Source organism: Crinia signifera, chromosome 8, assembly GCF_055691185.1.
Source record: "Crinia signifera chromosome 8, ASM5569118v1, whole genome shotgun sequence".
NCBI lineage: Eukaryota > Metazoa > Chordata > Amphibia > Anura > Myobatrachidae > Crinia > Crinia signifera.
Genome location: NC_139224.1, coordinates 159,002,562 through 159,026,131, shown reverse-complemented (window position 1 = coordinate 159,026,131; position 23,570 = coordinate 159,002,562). Strand labels below are relative to the sequence as shown.

The 23,570-nt window shown below is 46.1% G+C and overlaps 1 protein-coding gene across 2 annotated transcripts in view; it reads left to right on the top strand.

The window, feature by feature from the left end:
• Nucleotides 1-23,399, top strand: part of LOC146026688 (very long chain fatty acid elongase 1-like) — a 74,923-nt gene extending 51,524 nt beyond the window's left edge. For both annotated transcript variants that reach the window (XM_083157543.1, XM_083157542.1), the window contains exons 2-8: nucleotides 12,832-12,908; nucleotides 13,487-13,677; nucleotides 16,035-16,115; nucleotides 16,498-16,554; nucleotides 19,700-19,805; nucleotides 19,899-20,035; nucleotides 20,132-23,399. In XM_083157543.1, the coding sequence (XP_083013669.1) occupies nucleotides 12,851-12,908; nucleotides 13,487-13,677; nucleotides 16,035-16,115; nucleotides 16,498-16,554; nucleotides 19,700-19,805; nucleotides 19,899-20,035; nucleotides 20,132-20,389 (888 nt within the window). In that variant the 5' untranslated portion in view covers nucleotides 12,832-12,850 and the 3' untranslated portion in view covers nucleotides 20,390-23,399. The remainder of the gene's footprint in view (nucleotides 1-12,831; nucleotides 12,909-13,486; nucleotides 13,678-16,034; nucleotides 16,116-16,497; nucleotides 16,555-19,699; nucleotides 19,806-19,898; nucleotides 20,036-20,131) is intronic.
• The last annotated feature ends 171 nt before the right edge of the window (nucleotides 23,400-23,570 follow it).

The following is a 23,570-nucleotide window of genomic DNA, read 5'->3' as shown; positions in this document are numbered from 1 at the left end:
GCAGCTGGAGGGCATTCTTTGGCCATCCCTGCTACAGACACTGATAACCTGGTGCTCTCATCCTGTGGGTGTTGCTAGCAACTGCAGCCTGGGGGCTCTTCAGCTGTCATGGTGCGGCAACATGTAACTATTGGCTTTGTAGTCATTGTGGCGATGCAATGTTGTGCATGGCAACTTGTGGCTCTATCCTGTGGCTTGGTAGCAAATGCAGCCTGGGGTTACCCTAGCTGTCATGCCATTGCTAGCTGTAGATAGTGTCCACCTGCGAGTGCTCCGTCATAGTGAGGTACCATCCCGAAGGTGTGGTCCTATTGAAAGTTTGGGGGACAACCGGCGTGGCCACCGACGTGTACAGGTTTACTGTCAATAGACTAAAGCTGGCCACGTAGTAGTGTGATTCTGCAACATTTCATCCGATTCTAACGAATCGGGTTGAGAAATTGGATGAAGAGTGCAGACCGTGTTTTGTCTCCGATTCCGATCTGATGTGCGGTCCCACGGGCATTGGATCAGAGATAGATCTGTCGGACTGGACAGCCTCCGGCAGCGGTAAATGTAGTTGCATACGATCTATACAAAAGGACCACATATGATATCGTATGTGATCCAGCCACCAAGGAGCTCCCGGGCAGTTCATGGGGGAAACAGCTGGGACTTCTCCCCTCAGAGAAGTCTCAGTAGTGTATGGAGGCCTTATAAGCTCTGATACAGGTAACTTGCTTCATGCATGTTTATACAACAGACCTTTTAACAAGCCAAATAAAACATTTTGATCGCAGTCAAATACTCTGCATCACTGATTGTGTAGCTTGACCGCGCTTCTTCACCAAAAATGGACCATTGTCTGTATAAATAACATTTGCTATGTGACTGATACCCCTTCTCTACCAAAATCCCAGGTCTAACCCAGGTAATTGAACTTGGTTGCAAGCCATGTATTCCCTCTAATGTCACATCATAAACCAGATTAAAGCTTTTGGTCTGTAGAATTGCAGAATGATAGCAGCCTTGTAATTGGTTGATTCGGAATTACAGTATGTGGCGAAACATCCACCTGCTATTTCCAATGCATTACCATTGTGCACTTTAAATATGTCACAGTTGGCGAACTCTACCTGTACTCCTGCTGGGTGGTCTGGAAACTGTGACAGTTATTTGCAGCCACCCAATAAGCAGGGATTATTCACGTCCCAATGCAGGTTAAAAGGTGTCAAATGTTCCGTCCAGCAAACCTTTGCCTGGTTAAAACCAGGCATATCAGTTAGTACAGTAATACCCCTTTTACACCAAAAGTTTCCAGGGTTGGACCCAGCTTCATAACCCACAGCACTGTGACCCAGGTCGGACCCGTTTACACTGAACCTGGGTCAACCCTGCTTTTCCCTATGGATGACATTAAAAATGTCCATTTTAGGACTGATCAACTGCCAGCCAACCTTCCCTTAATGATTTAAAATAATAATTGAAAAATGTTGGTTTGTTTATTTTGTAAAATATCCCCCCATCTGTATACTTCCTGGCTGCTGTCTTCACCTCTCACTTCTGATATCCTTTCAGCACTACCCAGATGCCCCAACCTGGGTTGGGACCATTTACACCGCCCACGACCCAAGTCCAACCAGTGTTCAACCCTGGTCAGGACCTGGGTAGGAAACCAGTGTTACTGGACCTGGGTTGGCCCCTTTTACACCAACGCTAACCTGGGTCCGACCTGGGTCTTTGCCTTGGTGTAAAAGGGGTATAAGTTAATGAATTCAGCTTTAAAATGTTTTCATCTGTGTGACAAAAATGTCTTTACCACACAGCAAACTCCAAACCAGTATCCCCAGTTGCGGAACTTTTAACTGATGCTCTTATGGAAATAGCCTGTTTCGTGTCTGCGCCCTCTCTGCTGGAGATTTAAGTCTCATTAACTGTTCAGCTATTAATCTCCAGCAGTAGAGCTTTAAGCAATATTGATTGCATTACGCTGTTACGAGATCATCAGTCACCTATTAACATGTAGAGTAATTGTTGCACTGACCACCTCTCCCAGTTCCTGGTACGCACTGTAGCAAGGAGGCAGGTGATCACAGGTGCAATGACCTTGTTATAGAACTGTGACATACAGGCTATATAGTAGTGATTTGCAAGAGGAATGCTACTAGGATAATGTTGCTGCATCATCTGTATGACATGATGACCAGGTCTTCATAAAAAGAAAAAAAGTTTCCATAGTTAAAGGGTTTCCATAGTTAAAGGGTACCTACAAGTGCCAGCATGCCCTGCCAACTTCTGCATTTGACGGTATTCTATTAAGGAGTAGCAGGTGACTGTTAGAGCATTCGACTGTTGGTCTGTTCAGGCGCCAGTCCCGGATGGGAGTACATTTCGGCTTGCAGCATCCTGAGGCTGTTTGGGGGCCCTATCCAGGTCTTTATACATTATAGGCAGCTAAATCTAGTCTGCGTGCAACAATCACGGTAATAAATGGATGCCCGACACAATTCAATTGCTTTAATTATAGTGGCGTCAATAACAATTGAATCAACCTCTTATACCCCTTACATATGGCAATGCCAGGTCGGACCCAGAATCTCAATCCCGGGTCGCCTACTATACAGGGTTTAACTCTTCTCGTAAACCGGGTCGAATTGCCCCAGGTTACTCAACCCTGGCTATAATCTTTGGCGTCCTCTTCCCCATATCGCTCAGTAGGACCCCAGATAACAGCTGCTGAGTAAATCAGAGTGAAGCACCTTAGCACTATTTTGTGATTCAATGCCAAATCACCAATGAGAAGTTGTGCTATAGAACCACGCAGAGTGCATTACGGACCGGGATCTATAGAAAGCGGGATAAATGAATGTCATACAAACAGAACCACATTCTGAATCTGGGATACAGAGAGGTCTCAGATATTGGCTTAATAATGATGTTAATAAGGGTGAGGGGGCTATCCAAGTTAGACAATTGTGGATGGTATAGAGAGAATGGAAGCTGTAACACCATAGCATTTTGAGGTTAGTAACCTGATCCGTTTAGTTTTTCGTGGCTGGACTTTGTACAAACAGTTCAGCCTGGCAAATAGATTCCCCTGAAGGTGACCAGCTCCTTCATTATAGAATAACTTTGGTACGGGTAACCCTGTGGATTACATGGCCTTAACAACACTTTCTCCCCCCTCTCCTCCTTCTTTTTTTTTATTTTTAATACAGCTATTCAGTTTTATATTATAATTTTAGAGCAGTCCGGAACCCTATACCGCTATAGCAGGCATTCCCAACCACGGTCCTCAAGGCACACCAACAGTGCAGGTTTTGTAGATATCCAGGCTTGAGCACAGGTGACTTAATTAGTATCTGATGGATTCTGATTAAACCATCTGTGCTGAAGCCTGGATATCACTAAAACCTGCACTGTTGGTGTGCCTTGAGGACCTTGGTTGGGAATGCCTGCACTATAGCAATAGGTAATTGACCCCTCCTTAATGTGTTGCGACGTTCAGGGTTTTCCCAATCATCTACTTACAGGACAACTGACACCTAAATGTTTAAGTTCAGGTGGCACTGCATGGCAGCTGATTGGTGGACCAGTGCCGGAGATATTGAACCAGGTTGACCTAGGGCCACAGAATGGTTCCTCCAAGGTGGAGTTGCCTTTTAACAGGACTGCTATCATTTTCATACACTCCAGGCTGTCTAAAAGTGCCACTGGCATCTGTTTTGCGGTGTCTAAATTGTATGCTCTACCGCTAAAGAGCTGATTGCCATACTGGGATGGATTATAAACCTCTGTGGTCTGCTTTTGGGAAGGTTTTAGCTGCCGAATACACAAACATTTGCTGCAATAGAGCTGTGAGATCTATGCCCAGATTATTAATATTATTATTATTTTTGAATGGATGATGAATGATATATGTAACTGGAGATTGTGCATCATGCTGCAAAGGATCAGGAGGGAATGTTGGAGAATTGCAGGGTTTCGCGTTTCTCTTTAACATAAGTATCCATGCAGGTAGTTACAGTATATTGAAATTTCCACTGTGTAATCCAGCCATCAGGGTGTGTTTGGAGTGTATCAGTTGCTCTTTAACACTTCAGATACTCTTGTAACACACTTCTAAAATATCTTTCCATTCCAATGCATTAGATTAGAAAGAAAAACATTCAGTAACACATTTACTTAGAAAATCCAGGTACAGAGGTGAGAAATAAGGACTATCCCCGTTTTGTTATGCTGGAATTTTTGGGGGGAAATGTGAGCACCTTCGAGATGCAAGATTTCCCCATTATTATTTTTTTAAAGGGGCAATCAGGCCAGGTTGGTTTTGTTGTGTAAACTAGCTCAAAGTGCTGGACTTTCTGCTTACCACAGGCAATTACATTCTCCACCAGTGTGTCAAATTTTTATGGCCATACTCGCAATTAGGTGGGCAATCCCGGGATCGGCGGGATCATGGGATTTGGCCCCTAATACGCCGGGATTTCAATCCTGTTATTGGAGTTTCCAATCCCGGGAATTCGGGATTAGACTGTGCATGCGCAGTCTAATGCCGGGCAGCGTCTAAGCTGGTGCTCAGATGCTGCTCGACTTCTCCCGCCCCGGGCAGTGCGGCTCTGCGCAGCGTGACGACGTCAGAGGTCATTCTGCGCAGGCCACACAACAGCTGCCGTCCTGTCCGCACCGCGCTGACCTCCCGCCACCTCCATGAGACCACCCACCCACCTAGGCTGCCTGCATTGGTCTTGTCCCGGACCCCCGTACCATCGCCCGAAGCCCAGGCTCCATTCTCCCGCCTACCTGCCCGGCTCCATCGCCCACATGCACGGCCGCACCTGTAAGTAAATATGCGGGCGGCCAAGGCGGGTTAATGTATTAGGGAAGCCAATACCGGGATCCTGGGAATCCCGGGATCGGGCATTTTTCAATCCCGAATTCCGAGATTGAAAAAATGCCCCGGGATTGGCATCCCTACTCTCAATGTCCACAATATTGGTGTTGACATAGATGTCAGCAGTGTCAAAATGTGAACTCAAGCATTAAACTGTCAACATTAAATCATTTCTAGTGGCTAGTGTTGACATTCTAACCAAGACAGTCTTGTAAATGTCAACATAATGTACTATACCCCCCCATTTTCATGCTGTTGAAGTCCTTGTGGATCTAGAACAAGGGATATATCTCTGGATGTAGTCCTGTCTCTGCTCCTTCTGTTACATTAGATTTCCGCAGTCATTTTGCTCTGCAGAGGAGACAAATCGCCACCGCATTGATAGACCGCTTAATGTTAGGAATAATAAAGTTACAGGGACTAAACGTTAGATATCGCCCCATTAGAAAGGAGCCTCTGAAATGTTTCTGTTTTATGAGTAAATCAGTAATACATTATTCCATATTTGCAGGAGAACCTAAACATTGTACTTTCATACCATGTGTAATCGGGCTGCGGGATACTTTATCACACAATGTATGTTACACGGCTAGGTCATATCCATCTGGTGTGTGATCTGCGCTGCTGTTTATTGCTTTACTGCTGCAGATTCTAGAAGAGACTATAACAGAAATCGATAAAAATAATCTCCAGGAGATAGCATGTTCGGCTTCCACCTGTGCTGCTACTGGCGAGATTACTGTAACCGCCAGTAGTCTACTGACCAATCAGAGGGCATTGTTAGAGGCATGGCCACTCCTGTGGTTGTACATGCCACGCTATCTAAATAGACCACAGTCAAATGTATGTGATCCTTTGGCGCTGCTTAGATTAGCTATCAGTGGATTCACAGGTAGGTAGCGAATGCATCTTTCCTATGCAGTGCCACCTATACTACATACCACTTCCCTACCTGGCGAACAGTTCTCTGCTGTGGTGATTCTAGCACGGGTCTGGTCTGCATACCAGTGCTGACCGTAAAGACCACACTGTGCTAGACACGCCAGACAGGGAAGAGGAACTGCACAGGTTTTGATAGTGCTAGAATGAATGCTAGGGGGGGCCCTAATTCCGTGGATACTTCCCCACACCTGTTGTCACTCAGCACGAACAGAAAATGGGGACAACAGGCCTATTTTCTCCAATGATGGCAAAGGCCAGTGACTGCGTCCTCTGACCAAGCTTTATTGACCATGGCTGCACGAATACAGCGGCAATCCTTAGTAACCTGAGGTGTTCTCAGATGACCAGAAGATCCGTTGCGGTGTCTTTGGATGCAGCTTCAGATCGAAAACCGTCTGGAGGCGCCTTTTTTTTTACACAAGGCATTAGTATATTTTAGCACAGCTGCCGCATACAAAGACGCCATGGTTGTGCTACTAAGCCCATTCTGCAGTGCTAATGGAGCAAATCCATTTTCTTTTTGTTTGCATGCAGGGAAACTACTGGATGCTTTTGCATGTAGAGAAAAAGCACTGGGCATCTTTGCTTTTACATTGCAATAAAGAGCTACGGTGGGACCTTCTGCTCCCTGCACACATCTATGGCATCTGCAGCGCAGCTTGGGTTTGCCTTGCTGTATTTCAGGCATGGCCACACTATGGTCCTCCAGATTTAGTGAAACTACAAGCCCCATCATGCCTTGCCACAGAATTGCTATGAGGGATTGCTATAACACTATGGCAAGTCATGCTGGGATGTGTAGTTTCGCAACAGCTGGAGGGTGACCGTTTGGCCATGCCTGCTTTATATGCTTCTGGCGCTGAATCAGGCACAAAGTGTTATTACACCAACAGTGCGATGAATTTTTAATACTCAACTTCTGCCTAGCATTGGTGACTTTATTGCTGGAATTCATACCCACGTGCATGGATGATGTACTCTGTATATATATACTGGGCCTGATTCAGAGATGTCTGCAATCCCGATGTTTTCACAGAGCTGTTCTCTGCGGACTGCGCATGTTCCGCAATGGACTTGTGGCAGCGGTCAAAGAGAAGATTTATTAGCAGTGTGATTGACGCAGGCGTGTCATCTTGGTTTCAGGGTGTGTCTCAGCCTGAGACTGCAGCCCCCTTTTGCAGTCAGAATGACGTCACTGCGGACAGGATTCACGACCATAGAGCTACAAGGAATTTTCTGATTGGTCAGAGTGGTATAATGCATGTCGGCCATTAGTCTAGTGCCGGCATCTCCCCTTTCCTTCCACGCAGTGCTCCCTAAATCCGAATGTAGAAGTTTTAATGGCCTGTCCATCTGCATGTGATCCTCTGCTAATGTCAGTCTATGTAATGGCGTATAAGGGAAAGCTGGTTACAAATCAAACACAAATAATACAATTTTGCGGGGTTTTTTTTTTGTTTTTTTGTAATGTCTTTAAAAATGTAGAATTGGTGAAAGAATCTCGTAGAGGTGAGGAGCAACCTTGCCCTATTATTATATGGAATGTGTCCTTGACTTTAGGAATTGATTGACGACTGTCTCACTGGGCTGGTACATGAGATCAGCGTTTCCTTAGCGTGGGCAGGCCTGCAGGGGCAAGTTTGTCAAGTTTTTGTATTAATGCAAAAAGATTGAAAGATAATTAAGGGCAGGTGCTGGGACCCCTCCCTTCCTGTTTTCTCACTGCTCCCACCGGCTTGTCTGTGCCACGTTTGTCCCCGGGTGAAGGTAGATGATACTTGCCCGTGTAATCGTCTTCACCACCCAGACCCGCTATATACACATATATATATATATATATATATATATATATATATATATATATATATATATATATATATATATATATATATATATATATATATATATATATATATATATATATATATATATATATATATATATATAGCATGTAGAAAAAAGCGTCACTCCAGGTGCTTGCTCAAAACGAGTTTACTGTAGGTCATACACCTACAGGACCTACAGTAAACTCGTTTTGAACAAGCACCTGGAGTGACGCTTTTTTCTACATGCTATCCATACAAGCGCTGGTACAGCCAGCACACAGCGGGCACCCAGGTCAAGGTACAGAGTGGAGCAGGGGCAAGTGAGGAGTGCCGGACCCTCGACTATATATATATATATATTCAGCACACAATGAGCACTTTATTGCTAGTGTGTATTTTCTCCTTCATCTTGTGATTTGGGGGAATGGCAATTGATCTCGAAACTGCACCTTGCCACTGTAGTACCCCAGACCTGCCTTTCCTAACCTAAAGGATGATTACCAATGTTAATGCACTAGTGTCACTAATGTGCCACTGGGAACCGCACTTTTTAACGTTTTATCTGGGTCATGGGTGTGGCTTTATGCGAAACAGTGGGCTAGACCAATCGGAATGTTAGAACAAAGCAGAACTAAGCTTTAAATCTTCTTTCAGTGCTAATTGCAGGCGGTGACCGTGTAATCCTCCATGTGACCATTATTTTCCTACATATGTGTCCTCATACACCCAACCTTAATATGCAGTGCGGCGTGAGTGTGCCACGCTGCAAGTCTTTCCATTGCGCGCATTAGCAATAAATGCTTCGTACAAAGCACAGCGGAACCTGTCGCGTCGTAGTGCTTCTTATACCCTTTTGCGCACAAATAACCAAGTGTCACACATCAGATTAATTAATCAGTGCAGGTTCTTAAAGCAGTTTTATCACATTGTTACTTATGGGCCCACAAAGTGGAGTCCGGCAAGCGTTCCCGCAAAGTGGAGTCCGGCAAGCGTTCCCGCAAAGTGGAGTCCGGCAAGCGTTCCCGCAAAGTGGAGTCCGGCAAGCGTTCCCGCAAAGTGGAGTCCGGCAAGCGTTCCCGCAAAGTGGAGTCCGGCAAGCGTTCCCGCAAAGTGGAGTCCGGCAAGCGTTCCCGCAAAGTGGAGTCCGGCAAGCGTTCCCGCAAAGTGGAGTCCGGCAAGCGGTCCCGCAAAGTGGAGTCCGGCAAGCGGTCCCGCAAAGTGGAGTCCGGCAAGCGGTCCCGCAAAGTGAAGTCCGGCAAGCGGTCCCGCAAAGTGGAGTCCGGCAAGCGGTCCCGCAAAGTGGAGTCCGGCAAGCGGTCCCGCAAAGTGGAGTCCGGCAAGCGGTCCCGCAAAGTGGAGTCCGGCAAGCGGTCCCGCAAAGTGGAGTCCGGCAAGCGGTCCCGCAAAGTGGAGTCCGGCAAGCGGTCCCGCAAAGTGGAGTCCGGCAAGCGGTCCCGCAAAGTGGAGTCTGTTACACCGCTTTCCCATATCTGCAATAACCAGGGTTATTGCAGGTTCTATAGTGTTCATTCTAGCAGCCCAGCAGAGGGCGACACCCCAGGCAGGAAAAAGGAACTGCATGGGTTTGAAAGATGCAGGATACTAGACTGAACGCTATTCTACCTGGGTCACGGCTCTGTGTTAATCCCCATACACATGGGGCGATTCTAGCCAGAATCACCGGGGATATGGTCGCTGAGCGATCATATCCCCGTGTGTACAGGGCGAAGGTCGCCGGGAGCGAGCTTCTTTGCTGGTCGCTGATGAAAACAGGACACTGCGTGATCAGCTCGCGGAGCGATCTATCTCTCAGCGAGCATATCGCCGCTTGTATACAGGGTTTAGGAGTTTCAAGGTGCTGTAACCAGGTTCAATTACCTGGGTAGATCCCAGGTTTTTGGTGTAAATGGGGTACTAGTAATTCTTCAGTGTAATGGTGGGGGCCTGAAACTTCCACGTTGCAAACATTGCTGAGGCCTTATAGAATATTGAGGTACATTTAGGGCAGTAGGATCTCCCACAGACACCATAATCCCTTCTCTCTATCACTGTAGAACACACTGTGATGTCCCTGCCGTGACTTCTGCGCTGCAGTGTTCCCATGCTATTGTCTCATTAATCTGACGGCTGCCTATCGTGAATCAGAACGATTTAGCATCTCTCACCCTCACTCTAAATTAGGCACGATGGGAGCGAGAAGAGGCGCTGGGGCAGGTCTGGGAGTATGGATACTATCTGTATCACAGGAATTAATGGGGTGTGCTCCTCATTTATAATCAGGCTTTAAGTAGAGGTGATAAGATGTGTATGAGTCACAGACATGGGTACGGCTGACATTCTACAGATACTCATGGGATAGTCCGACATCTACTGAGATTGTGGGCACCAGTGGCGGTTTTTACCTATGGGCTGCTACCCCCCCAGGTAAAATCCGCCACTGTTCTCTGCCTAAGTGATGCAGTCTCTGAGACTGCACTGGCTTCACTGTGACTGGCAGTGACTTCCTATTGGAAGTCCGACCTGCCTGTCACTCAAGGCAGCCCCATTGGGAGGTTTTCCCTCCCTCCGGGATTCCTCTCTATACGCAGCTGCAGGGCAGCCCCAAAATGGGTTCTGCGCACGTGCAGTGCCGCAGATAAGACTGCGCATGCGCTGGACCCTGAATATGCCTCCGGGGCTGCTACAAAAGCAGCCAATAGCGGCAGGGGCCAGCACATGCGCAGTATGTAAGAAGCTACTGTGCAGGGACCGGCGGCTGGGATTCATTTTCTGCGACTGCGGCAGCAGCAGGGAGCACAGTGGTGGTAGCGGAGGGGGAGGGCCTGCATCGTGGCAGCCCCCCTCCTGTGTAGTGGTAAAAGCGCCGCTGGTGGCATGAAACGCCAGGTGTAAAGTACAGAACGCCCCCTGCCTGTCAATCAGGCAGCGAGTGTCCCGGGGAATAAAAATTTTGCAGAAAGTGCTCGCTGCGGGGGTTTGGCACGTGTGCATACGTGCTTATGCACAGTCCCCACCATCGGGGACGGGGAAGAATTCTGACGAATCGGCCCCATGGTTAATGCAAGATTGTCTGAAGTTCTGTAGCTCTCCAGCTGGGACTTGTAGTTCCACAACAGCTGAGGAGCTGAAGTTTGGTCTCCGCCCTGAGGCAAATGGATGACGCTGTCTTGAGAGCCACCGATATGTTAGTGGCTTGTAGCCACGTGGTGTTATTAATATGATGTGTTAGTCGGGTCATTTAGGGTAATGTAGCTTTCAGCAGCGAAACTAGATCCGTTCTCCGCCACCCACTCGTTCTCGCAGCCTTTCTCTGGGGAAAGTGCGAGCAGAGCGTTTTATAAATATATCTGTGTATTACATCTGTGTCTTTCTGCCTCTGTCATCCTATATGTGTATAGTAGGACATAATCCTAAAGCCCTACCCCCTGGAACAGCTGCTGCCCCAGCCTGCCCTCCTCATTGGACTAAGGGCCCTATTCAGGCTGACTCCGTATACTGCGAACCTCGCAGCTTACTGAGCACCTGAGATGACCACCCCCACCCCCCCCGACCATCGAATGATTTGGTACTTGTTTCCTAGAACGGCGCCCAGATTTTCTATGTATGCAAACGTAGGGAAATCGCATCGCATGGGCCATTTTAGTGACGTGCGATGCGATTTTTTTAAATGTAATTTATTCACTGCTCTGTGTGCCCCAGGGGATAGCATCGCATGCGATTTTATAGGGTGTGCGATGCCATTACATTAGCTATACAATAATATCATTGTATGACGTACAATGATGTTTTACGCACCCCCCCCCCTCACTATCCACACCACCCCGAAGTGTGGCGAGCAGCGTCCGCCGGCGTTTTCATACACCCACTATCCACGTCAGCGTGAAGTTGATTTTATATAGTGTGGCGAGGGGACGCGGATTACTTTACATGTATTGCGCAGCCCCTCTCCACGCTTCGGGCTCGCCACACTGTATAAAAGACACTCCACGCCGACGTGGATAGTTGGGTATGAAAAAGTCGGAGGACGCGTACCGCCGCCCCTCGCTGCGCTCGCCACGCTTTGGTAGGGGGGGGGGACGTAAAACCTAATTTTATGACATACAATCATAATATTGTATAGCTAATGTAATGGCATCGCACACCCTTTTAAATCGCATGCGATTTTGCGAGAGGTGCGATGCGATCCCCTGGGGAACACAGAGCAGTGAATAAATTACTCTATTGCCCCCGTCAGAAATAGGGGGTATTCAATCCCCGCCAATAAGACACGCAAGTGAACACGGGCAGTCACACCATGTTGACAATCTGCCATCGATCGGTCGTGTATGGGTCATTAGGTCAACCACTATAGGTCAACACATGGTCAAAAAGTCGACATGAATTGTAAACTGCACTGCAACTGTGTACTGCACTCGCCGTGCTTCAGGCACGGTGCGTCATTTTGCTAGGCACACTATTCTATTCTCCCTCTATGCCCACTGGGATGGTAAAGTCGACCTTTTGACTGTTGACCTAATGACCGCATTCCGTGTGGTCATGGTAAGGGGCTGAGAGAACTGAGAATGACGTGGTCTTCGGTCTGTGTCTGTAGATCCACTTATTGCCTCCAATACCCGGGCTGTCTGCTTTCTGCAGGTATTCCAGGCCTTCTGGAAGACAGAGGAGTGTCAATGCCGACACCGCAGAACGTGGACTCCTAGTTAGTGTACCGCATACACTCGCGTGGCTTCCTTTGCTCGCCATGCTTCGGACCAGTTTCCTCGCGGTGCTTGGCCCTTTAAGGTTCCCAAACTCAGTCCATGTGGATGCCCCCAATAAAAACTACTGTTGATCTTTTCACGTGTCCACCGATTGACTGTTGACCTAGTCTGTCAGCCATCTGGATACCATGTTAAATAAAGTCAGGCTTTCACATCATACCTACCACGCGTTCTGGGGGCTGACGGCCTAGCTGACCATTCTAGATATCGCAGGTTATGTTATGAGCACGTAATAGCAAAGAAAACTCCAGAAACTAAAAAAAAATTGTTTTCCCTGTATTGAAATAAGTTCTTTGGTTCAAAAACATGTCGTTTTACACAATTATTATAATTTTTGTTATAATTTTTTTTTTTTGGGGGGGTTTTATGTCGACGATATTATAAAGATACCTTTTTTCGGCTAACCTGGAGCTCTTGTCTGTGTCACCAGGTTGTGAATAGCTGGGAAGATGGAGGCCGTACTATCACAGTGGGTGCAGCGGTACCATGATTTCATGAAAGGAGCAGGTGAGATACTTTGCGGTTATTATTCTTTCTTTGTCCATTGTACACTTGTTCAGCCTAGTGACCTCACTGAGGCGCTGCTAGCATGATTGAGAACTGCTCACTGGGCTGCTAGCGTTCGGAGCCCACGAGCAGGCAGCCACAACCGCACGCTCTTTTTCTGCACGGGATTATGTATTCTCGTTATTATACATTTCTGAGTCTGCCTTATTGTTATCATTTCTAAGTGATGTGTACACAGAAGATGCAAATTCTGAGAGCTGTAAATACAATATTATCCAAATATAATGTGGGACACTCGCTCTCTCCCGTATCACCTGCCCTCTCAGCTGCCTGTCTCTCACCAGCTCATTCTCTGTGGGTGTCGCAGGCCTCACGCACAGATCCCTGCTCTGTCATTATGGCTCTGGTGGGTTTTTTCCCGGCTGCTCTACATGAGGACAGATGTTGTGTTCAAGGATAGTAATTATCGGGCCCACAGTTGTAACGCTCAACCGCAGCATCTCATCTGTGCCTTCTATAGAAATCCTTGTGTTTGCTTTAACCCTTTCTCTACATAACGTGTAATTTTATCTCCGCAGATCCAAGAATAGGACATTATCCCCTCATGCATTCTCCTTTCCTGCCCATGTCTATTCTACTGGGTTATGTCATCTTTGTACTGTCCGTGGGGCCGCGACTAATGGCCAATCGCAAAGCCTTTGACCTCAAGCCATTGATGGTGGTGTACAATTTCGGGCTGGTGGCCCTTTCCGCTTACATAGTTTATGAGGTAAGCTGCATCTTGTGGGGCATAAGGGTGGTCTTAGCGATACAAGCCAATCTTGCTGGCAAGCTGGGAGTAGTAGTTCCACAGCAAGCGAAGAGCGCCAGGTCGCGTCCCTCTGGTTCTTTTATGTGTGCATCCGTCCAGAGTGAAATTATACCTCCCAACGTCTGTGTCTCGCTAAATGGGACACTCCTATGGAAAGGGGGCGTGGACTAGTGGGATGATGTGTTCTCAGGCCACGCCCCCATTTCCCACCCATATGCATCACTGACAAGACGCTGTGGGTTTTACAACTATTATTATATTTCTAGACTTTGCTGCACAGGATTGTGGTTTGTGATTGGTTATGGTGATATCATCCAACCAATGGGGAGGGCCATGTAAGCAACTGGCCAAAACTTTTACCAATAGATCCAATCCAAAGTTATTAGGCTTTGATATGATTTTATTTGAAATCTTTCAACAAAACCAATTTTAGACTAAACATAATTAAAACATGCAAAAGTACTTTTCATAGAATTGCGAAAAAAGGAGCGAAGCCTTCGCACTGGATACGTCATTACTGACATTAAACATTTTGAATAAAACACTTTTCAGTTCTGTTTCAAAGCTTTGAATGAACTAAACCAAAAGAAGAAAAAAAACTTTCTACTCTAGCTGAAGATGCTTGAGCAGTAAAAAATTGTTCAGTAATGGGGACTACATTAGGATTCACGAATGTTGGGGAGAAGCTTGATGCTAGGCAGACATGGAGGTATATTCAATGCCGTCGGTGAGCCCCTGATGGCGAGCTATATGGTGAGCAGTGCCGATAGCTCACCGTCAGAGTATTCTACTCCCTCCCCTTCACTCGCTGGTTCCTTTCAGGAAACGGAGAGTGTGACCATCAAAACAGTGGGGCTCACCACAAAATGCAGCGGGCTCGCTGCATTTGCGCTGAGGGGGGTTGGACGGCAAGGATGGCTTTTCCTCACTGAAAATAAGCCACACTCGCCGTACAACCCCCCCTCGCCACCACATTGAATAAATCCCGTGTGTGTGTGTGTGTGTGTGTGTGTGTGTGTGTGTGTGTGTGAGAGAGTGAGATTTCCTGCATTTGGTTCAGTGGTTTTTTTTTGGTGGTTCTCAAACTTGGTCCTCAGGACCCCACACAGTTCACGTTTTCCAGGTCACCCTGCAGGTGCATTCATTACTCATTGACACATTTTAAGACCCACAGGTGGAGATAATTATTTCACTTGATTCTGTGAGGAGACCTGCAAAACATGCACTGTGTGGGGTCCCGAGGACCGAGTTTGAGAACCTGTGAAACCGTTTGGGGAACCCCAGTAGAGAACACAGCCCAGAATGTTCAGCCCCTAAATTACAACAGGGGCACTCCCTGAGGAGATGCCAGAATGTGTCCCCAGTAACCCCACATTGGGGACATTTATGGGTACATTTATTAAGATGGGGATTCTATTGGGGATGTTGTCATAGCAACCAATCAGGTTCTATATATTATCTTCTAGAACAGTGGTAGCCAACCCTAGCCCTCGAGAGCTACTAACAGTTCACATTTTCCAGACAACCTAGCTGCTGCACAGCTGCACTCATTACTCACTGACACATTTTAAAAGATCCACAGATGGAGCTAATTAGCTCACTTGTGATTCTGTGAGGAGACCTGCAAAACATGCACTGTTGGTAGCTCTCGGGGACTAGGGTTGGCTACCCCAGCTCTAGAAGGTGCTAAATATATAAGGACAGGTGGTTGCTATAGACAACATCCCATCTTCAGTAGAACTCCCATCTTAGTAAATTTACCCCCTACAGTTCTCACACCTCCCAAACTGTGTAGATATATTTTTACTTAAGCTTAAACATGAATATAAACTAGTATTTGCAGCTGTTGTGAATACCTAAGATAACTTGTTTTTAGGCAATCCTGCCAATAATGATGAATCCCATGTAACACATCATGGTGAAGTCGTACCTGGCATCACTGTATTTAAAGTACTTTATGGTTTAATGAAACAAGAAGAGCTCACATTCAGTGCCAGCAGGTGATTGCCATGTTTGTGTAGTTACAGGACCTTGTATTTTGACACTATAAATACCGTGAACGTTCCTTGCTGCAATACGGGCACTTGGTTACTTAATGACCGTTTTCCCAGTGGTGAAGTTTGCTCGTTCTGAGCAGATTCTTGCTGCGTCCTTGGCTCCAATTAATACTTAGATCAGATTACCCATTTCCTCCTATTAGTCTCCCGTTTATTACAGGATGTAACAGGCACTTTGTGTCATTATCAAGTACCGATAAAGCTTCCAGCAGTAATTGCGATAACGCTTAATATTTACGGTTGATGTCTTCTCTGCAGTTCCTCATGTCGGGCTGGTTGACCGGCTACACTTGGCGATGTGACCCAGTGGATGTCTCCGATTCACCAATGGCCTTACGGGTGAGTGTGGGCACACAGTCTGGTGCGGGGCAGAGGTGACTGAGCCATAAAATCCATATTCAGATCGTGGCCTTGGCTGTACCCTTCCTTCCGCGCTCCGCTGCCTGACACCTGCTGAACTTTGCACAATAAACAGAGGGACGATAAGCTTGTTGTTATCTGCCGTTATCTGTATTCTTACATGAGCTGTCATGGTAACCTGTACCCTGCATCTCCTCCCTCCTCAGCTGGCGCACACAGTGCATTTATGGCATTATAAACATGACTGCCCAATGGGGCATGGGTTCTGTGCTCTAGACTCTGAGACAGTTCTAGAGATTTGGAAGGCTGGGCTCGTTGATCCATTGTAAAATGTGTTTTCATTATTTTTCTTTTTCCGTAGATGGTACAAGTGGCTTGGCTCTTCTTATTCTCCAAATTTATTGAACTACTTGATACAGTAAGTACTGAGTTTTGCACCGTTTACGTCATATGAACAAGTGACATCACAGACACGAATCTCGTTCACTGAAGACCAATAAGGTACAAGTCCTGCTTTTCACAAACCGCAAAATAGCAAATGTGCTGATATCTCCAAATATATGCGCTAACTTAGTCCTTAGTATCCAAAAATATCATTTGCACATATTATAGGCTTCATAAGACACACAAACCTTTTTTTCCACTAGAGGACACTGGAGGCATTACAGTGGGTATAGGCTGGCTAGAGAGGCAGGCACCAAAAGTGTTGATTTGAAATTCCCAATTTGAATTTTCCCACAGGCCTGCAAGTTTTACTTTTGGTGCCAGGCAGGAACAGGTTCTGTCTACCGATGCTCTTTGGGTTTAGTGTGCACCTGCATTTTCTCATGTCCGCATAGTAGCAGTTTAGCATCAGGGTGTGCGTTCCAACTTCCCCCAACCCAGGAGGACTAGTTCAAATAATTATAGTAGCTTTTTTCGAAATGTGAAAACCCCTCCTATGAAATCTCTCCCACCCATCTTGTGGTGGAGATAATGTCTTTACTCTCCCAATAAGACTCAAACTGACCAATTCAATTGTTATTTGGGTCGTCCGTCTACAGCAATTCAATTGAAGACGCAAATGCAGCAGACATTTCTGCTCTCCGCCTCCCAAGGTGGCAAGATGAAATGTAAGACAAGTGTCCCGTTTGGGTGCCAAAATAGGATTTTTTTGCATTGCATGCAGAATTTTGGTCTGGTTTGGCCACTTTGCTTGGCTAGGCCAGATACCAGGGTTTTTGAATTGCTCAGATGGGCACCCAAAAACACAATTGAATCACCCAGAAAGTGATTTTAATTCTAAAAAGAGTAAAAAGTATTTTATACTTTTTTTTTAATTAATAAATTATTGGAGTAATTAGGGAAGGCTTGAGTCAGTTGAAGGGTTCTAGTTTGTAGGTAAAACGTACAGTATGATTACTGGAGTCGGAACCGCAAAGTTTAAAGCTCGACCTCAAATGAATTAAGAAAGATTTTTTTTTTTTTTTTAGTCAATATTTATTGACATCCCGATATGGACATAGGGTATAATAGACACAGACAATAAAATTCCACAAATGTGGAGGCAACGTCACAGGGTACTTATACATCAAGGTATGGCCAGGATACCATTAATAATAAGATGGTGTATGAAAACAAAAGTAGAACGAGGGTGTTATGGGCCTTATTCTGCTTGGTGCGGTCCGTTCCGAATTCTTTCGGAGGGCGCTTTTTAGCCGTCTGCGCATGCGTAGGCAACGCAATGCGCATGTGCCACGCATGTACTCCGTACTAGTTCTCACTAATACCGTACAGAAATGTCCACCGAATTGACTCGGGAAATATGGGCGTAATATGGGCGTCATTTGGACCTACACAAGGGCGTGGTTTCAAAGTGGGCAAAACTGGGCGTAAATATGGGAGTGCACAAACTCTGGTAGGCGTGCATTCGGACAGCACACCGACTGCAAACGAACCAACACGCATGAAATATGCGGTCTTCATAAGCAAGTTTCACTTTGCGGAGACCACTTGTTCATGCGCTAGGCATTCGGTTCGCCCAATTAGTACGCCCGCACCTAAATCACTCTCAGCTGAACACAATACAATCCACTCCTCTACTCATTAGTGATTAATTACACTCTTTTCATAGCTTCAATTGGAAGCATTGCTGCCTAAATGGACCATTACTAAAGACACAAATATATGCTTAAAGCACGGCTGCATTCTTGCTATTTTACACACATTTACACTGCAAGCAATGGGCAGAAATTGGTATCACTAATATAAATATACATGTCACTTTTACAGAAATACCCCGCTTCGGTGCGTACGGGCAGCTTCCCGTCCGTTCTGATGCTATAAGACCGTGCAGAATCTTTGTGTTGCCACCGCACACGCACGGTTTGGAGGTTGTCCGAAAACACACCCTCTTCTTAGAGAGTGAGTCCGTCCGAATGCGGAGGACCTGTGGGCGTTTGTTCTTACAATCTCCGCACAGAGTGGCGTTCGGTCAGCTCCGAAAGAATTCGGAAAGGACCGCACCAACCAGAATAACCTCCTATGTGTGGACCTAAGTAAGATCACTTCATTGCAGGATATATCAATTCCTATTGCCCAAAGGCGCCATTTAGGTTCTAGAGAATACCAGGTATTTGACACACATACATACAGAGTGAAATACCACACAAAAAAGTATCAAAATTACGACATTACAAATAGGGAAGTCTGATATGACAGTATATTCCCCAGTAAAGAAAAATTACTATACTGGGAGAAATAAATATTGCAAAATCAGATGTCTGGTCAAACAGGGGAAACAGGAGATATATATTAACAAAGCCCTCCCAAAAGACCCCAAACAAACCTCCCCTATAACCCCCTAATTAAGAAAGATTTTAGGTATTGCAAATAGTCCCTCACCGACAGATAACAGTTAGGGAGGCAGTAACCTTGCACAATGTAGGGCCTTGAAAGGGTATCCGGACAACAGGTCGACACCATTAGGTCGACATGGGGAAGGTCAAAATGTCAACATGTATTTTTTTTTTTTTTGGTGCCGACAGGTGGTATTTCATGCCCTACATCCACTAGGGCTTGGTGGGAGAATAAAATAGTGTGCCGAGCGTAGCAAGCCATGTGAGCGGACGCGGTGCTACGTTTTAGTGTCCATGTTGACACTTTACAATTTTAACCAAAAAATGTTAACCCATGTCGACCTTTTGACTGTCGGCCTTCCCCATGTCGACCAAATGCTTGTGTTGACCTTTTTGCGTGGCGACCGAATGGTGTCAACCTTTTTGGTTACGACCTCTTGTCCCACACACCTTGAAAGTCAGTAAGCCAATCACAAAGTAGATTTGCCATCTTACAGGCAGACAGTGAAGGATGCTGTGAATAGAATGGGGGTGATTAGGGAACAGGCTGGCTACTGCATTACGCACCTGAGCGATGTGCTTAGAGTTCTAGGTAGAGGCCAATACAGTAGTGATGATACAAATTCATGTTTGAGTTATGGCAGACACTCATGTGTTCCTGTGACTTGAGAGGCTTTGGATTGTATTTTGTGTTTGGTTTCAGCTTGTACTTCTTCTATGCCACAGGTTTTCTTTGTGTTGAGGAAAAAGAACGGTCAGATCACATTTTTGCACATCTTCCATCATTCTGTTCTTCCCTTCAGCTGGTGGTGGGGAGTCAAGTTTGGCCCAGGTGAGGACATGCAGAATGTGTGTGCTGACGATGGAAGGTACGTCTGTGCTCTTCCTGGTGTAACTGGCTGACCTTGCCTATTTTTACCGACAGGCGGTATGGGCTCTTTCCATGCCATGATTAATTCTCTGGTCCACGTCATTATGTATTTCTACTATGGACTGTCCGCCGCCGGGCCACAATTCCAGAAGTATCTGTGGTGGAAGAAGCACATGACAGCCATCCAGCTGGTAAGGGACTGGGCGCGTGCGGTACAAAGCATAGCACAAATGATACTTAATGAACCCAGCCAGATCTCACGTCACCCTTTTTGCTTTGTCTTCCAGATCCAGTTCGTGTTGGTCTCCATCCACATTACTCAGTATTACTTCATGCCCAGCTGCGGCTATCAGTTTCCCATTTTCATCCACCTTATTTGGATCTACGGCACAGTCTTCTTCATGCTGTTTTCCAATTTCTGGTACCAGGCGTACACCAAAGGAAAACGCCTCCCCAAGGCCAGTGCCCAATCCAACGGAGCAGTGCACCAGAATGGCAAGGCCAAGAACGGCAAGGCCAAGAACGGCAAAGCAAAGGCAAACTAGGCCCGCATAAGACCATGCGCATGTGATGTCCCGAAATTTCCGCACAATGTGTAGCGGGTGCAAATGTGGGAAGATGTCACCTTTTTTTTTTTTTTACTTTTTTTTCCTACGCCAGGAAACCCAGCTGTTTAATGGCCAGTAAAAACTGCCAAACTGGTTTCCGACTAAATCTGGGGCTTACACCAGCCAAAATTCAAGTGCCTAAAAAGACTTTCTATGATGCGAGTGTGTCTGAATCCGATGTCCCTCCTGTTGCTCTAGCACCCTCATCCCCCAGCATCTAGCCACTCCTGAGTTTTTTTTCTTTACCGTTCCCGCAACAGTCGCCAAGAATCCGGATTCCTTTGCATCACATTCCAGTAATTCTCCTCTACACTGGGAGAACCGGCTGGGTGCTAGCTCCTACCAATTCCAGCCCCCACCCAGTCTGCCTGTTATGTTTTTTTACACTGGGATTTCGCTGGACACAGTAAAAGAGATCTGTGCCCGGGTTGTAAAAGGTGCAGGAATTCTAAACTACTTGAATACTGGGACGTTAATATATATTTTTTCTGTTTTTACCTCTAGGTCATTTTGTGTGAAGGAGACAGCAGTATTGGTTTTGTTTTTTGGTTGTTTTAGGCTGACTTTAATTTGCCTGATTAATAGGAGGGGGTATTGCCGACTCTTTTGCTCACATATTTCACACTTGTTATCTGTTTCTTACACTGAATTCACCCCCCCCCCCCCCCCCACCCCATGTCCCGTCCATACGTGCTCACTTATTTTTCGTGTGCCACTGATTTTACATATATACCACTGTAAACTGTGTACCTGTTGCTTCAGGGATTTCGATCAGAGATCTCTTTATCAGCCGAGTCAATCACTTCATATATGGAAAATACAGCCAGCCCTCACATGGGACCTCCAGCCACGAATGTGTATTGTTAGCGGTGAGGACAGCAAAAGTGGTTGAGTTGGGGTCGCCTAACTTATCCGCGAGTCTGCCAGAATATTTATCGTTTTTTGTGTAATACTATTAATAAAAGACTTAATGCACATTGGTAATTCCAAAGCAAGCTGTTGTAGATAATACTGTACATTGGACTTATTAGTAGTATGGGCCATATGGTAAAGTGGACCCGGGCCCCTTGGGTACAGTATCCGCCCTACATTCTTTACATCTGTACGGTTTACAAAAGACGGTGAAAAACATTGCATAACTGTTGAATAGCTGTCAGTCACCATAAATAGCTATTATTACCATGGTAAAATTATACTTATTTGCTGTAATCCGTTGAGACAGCTGGTTTTTGGGGCTAAATCAATATTTCTGGATTCACTAAGAACTAGTGATCTTCTTATTAGTGAATTGTCGTCCCAACAAAACGGCAACCTCCGCACAGTGTAGGTGCCTAGTAGAACACCATTTAAATGGGAAAAAAAACTTTTTTGTATTTGTATAAGTGCTTTATTTGAAGTCGGTAACTTGGAGACTTCCTATTGGCTGTGAATATTTCACGGCCTACTTGCACTGACTGTAACTTATAGGCCAGGGGACTTGGGCCTGGCCGCACACCCGCTCTCTGTGAGGGGTATTGAAGTAAAGTTATTTTTTTTCCTCCGAGATGAGTGGCAGTTTTGTATCACAGTACAAACACACTGTAATACTGTTGCTGTAACTTTTAAGGGTTCCATGCAGCTTAAATCTGGAGGAAACACAGCAACAATATTGATTTACGGCTAAATATCTTACGTTACTGTGTCCTGACAACTGTACATGTGTTTAACACGTTATCTGTTGTGTCTTCATTTCTTGTACCGCCTTTCATGACCTGTATATTGTGTATCCAGCTCAATATGGTTAACCCGTCATCGTGCATGAACGTGAGTGTTTCAAGGAAAGACTAGATCAATGGATCACCTATGTCCAATAGAACGGTCATCTTGGTAGGAATTTGTAACCAACACGGATGTGGCTGCCTGCATTGTATGCATGCACAGGGTTCTACTCCTAAGGCCGGTTTCACACACTCCGGCTCCTGCCGGACGGTGAAATCCCGCACGGCCAGGGAGCCGTGCCGCACACAGTACTTTATCATGGAGGGGATGGCCACAGCCCGGCAGCCGTCCCTTCCAGTGGTGGGATCCGGCTGCAGCCGTCCCGTGTGAATGGACACAATAGTGTCCATTCACAACTAATGTGTGCGGCGCGGCTCCCTGGCCGTGCGGGATTTCACCGTCCGGCAGGAGCCGGAGTGTGTGAAACCAGCATTAGGGTGGGATGTATTGAACTCCAGGTTCCATGACCGGATGGGATACCGGTTGAACTCTGACTTTTTTTTAAAGTGGCAATCACTTACAAGGCATGGTTCTGCCTTGTAAGCGACTGCCGCTTTAAAAAAAAAACCAAAACCTTTCTGAGCTTTGCCGGCAACCCACACGGCCACAGATCGCGGCGTTTGTGACATCCCGCCCTAAACTGATCGGTTGACTGCCACCCACAGCTACAGTCAGGAAATCTATATTAGAATAGGAACAGAATTAGAACTAAAATGCACTTCGGAGCTAACTATAGAATAACCTTTCCTCCGTATTCCTAAATCAGCAATATCTGGACCATCTGTGGGTCTGTCTGTGAATATGTATGTATGTTCCCCCCGTGTTAATTTATATTAATTTTTAGCTCTAATAGAGGGTATGAAAGGCATGAGCTGCCTCTGGCCGGGGTAGTGACTGTCAAGCTCTACGTTTTATGCTTTATGTCAAACTGTGGCTCCACAGCCGTCGTGGAACTACAATTGCAGGCATGTAATTTCTAGTTCCACGGCAGGTGAAGAGATGGGTTGCCTAAGCTTGCTTCATGTGATGCAATAACTGTGTCCTTCCCATCTTCATGACATTCCCTTTACAGCTTTATATGGAGAAGAAATTCTCATACTTGTGCCTTAAATGCTTCACTGTCTTATTCCATTCCTAAACTGTATCCCGAATCACCTTGTATGTCTTATTAAAACATCTGCCACTCGTATCTCCGTTCTGTTTACTGCTAGTTAATTGAGTTCTATTGCGTAAAGACGCAATTCCAGGGAACACCCGGAATGGGTTTGGCCAACGGCATATTCTAGATTGGAGTGGTCAGTCGCTGCAACTAAGCTTTATTATTTGGCTTTCAGCCAGCAGTGCCCATTGCAGATTAATG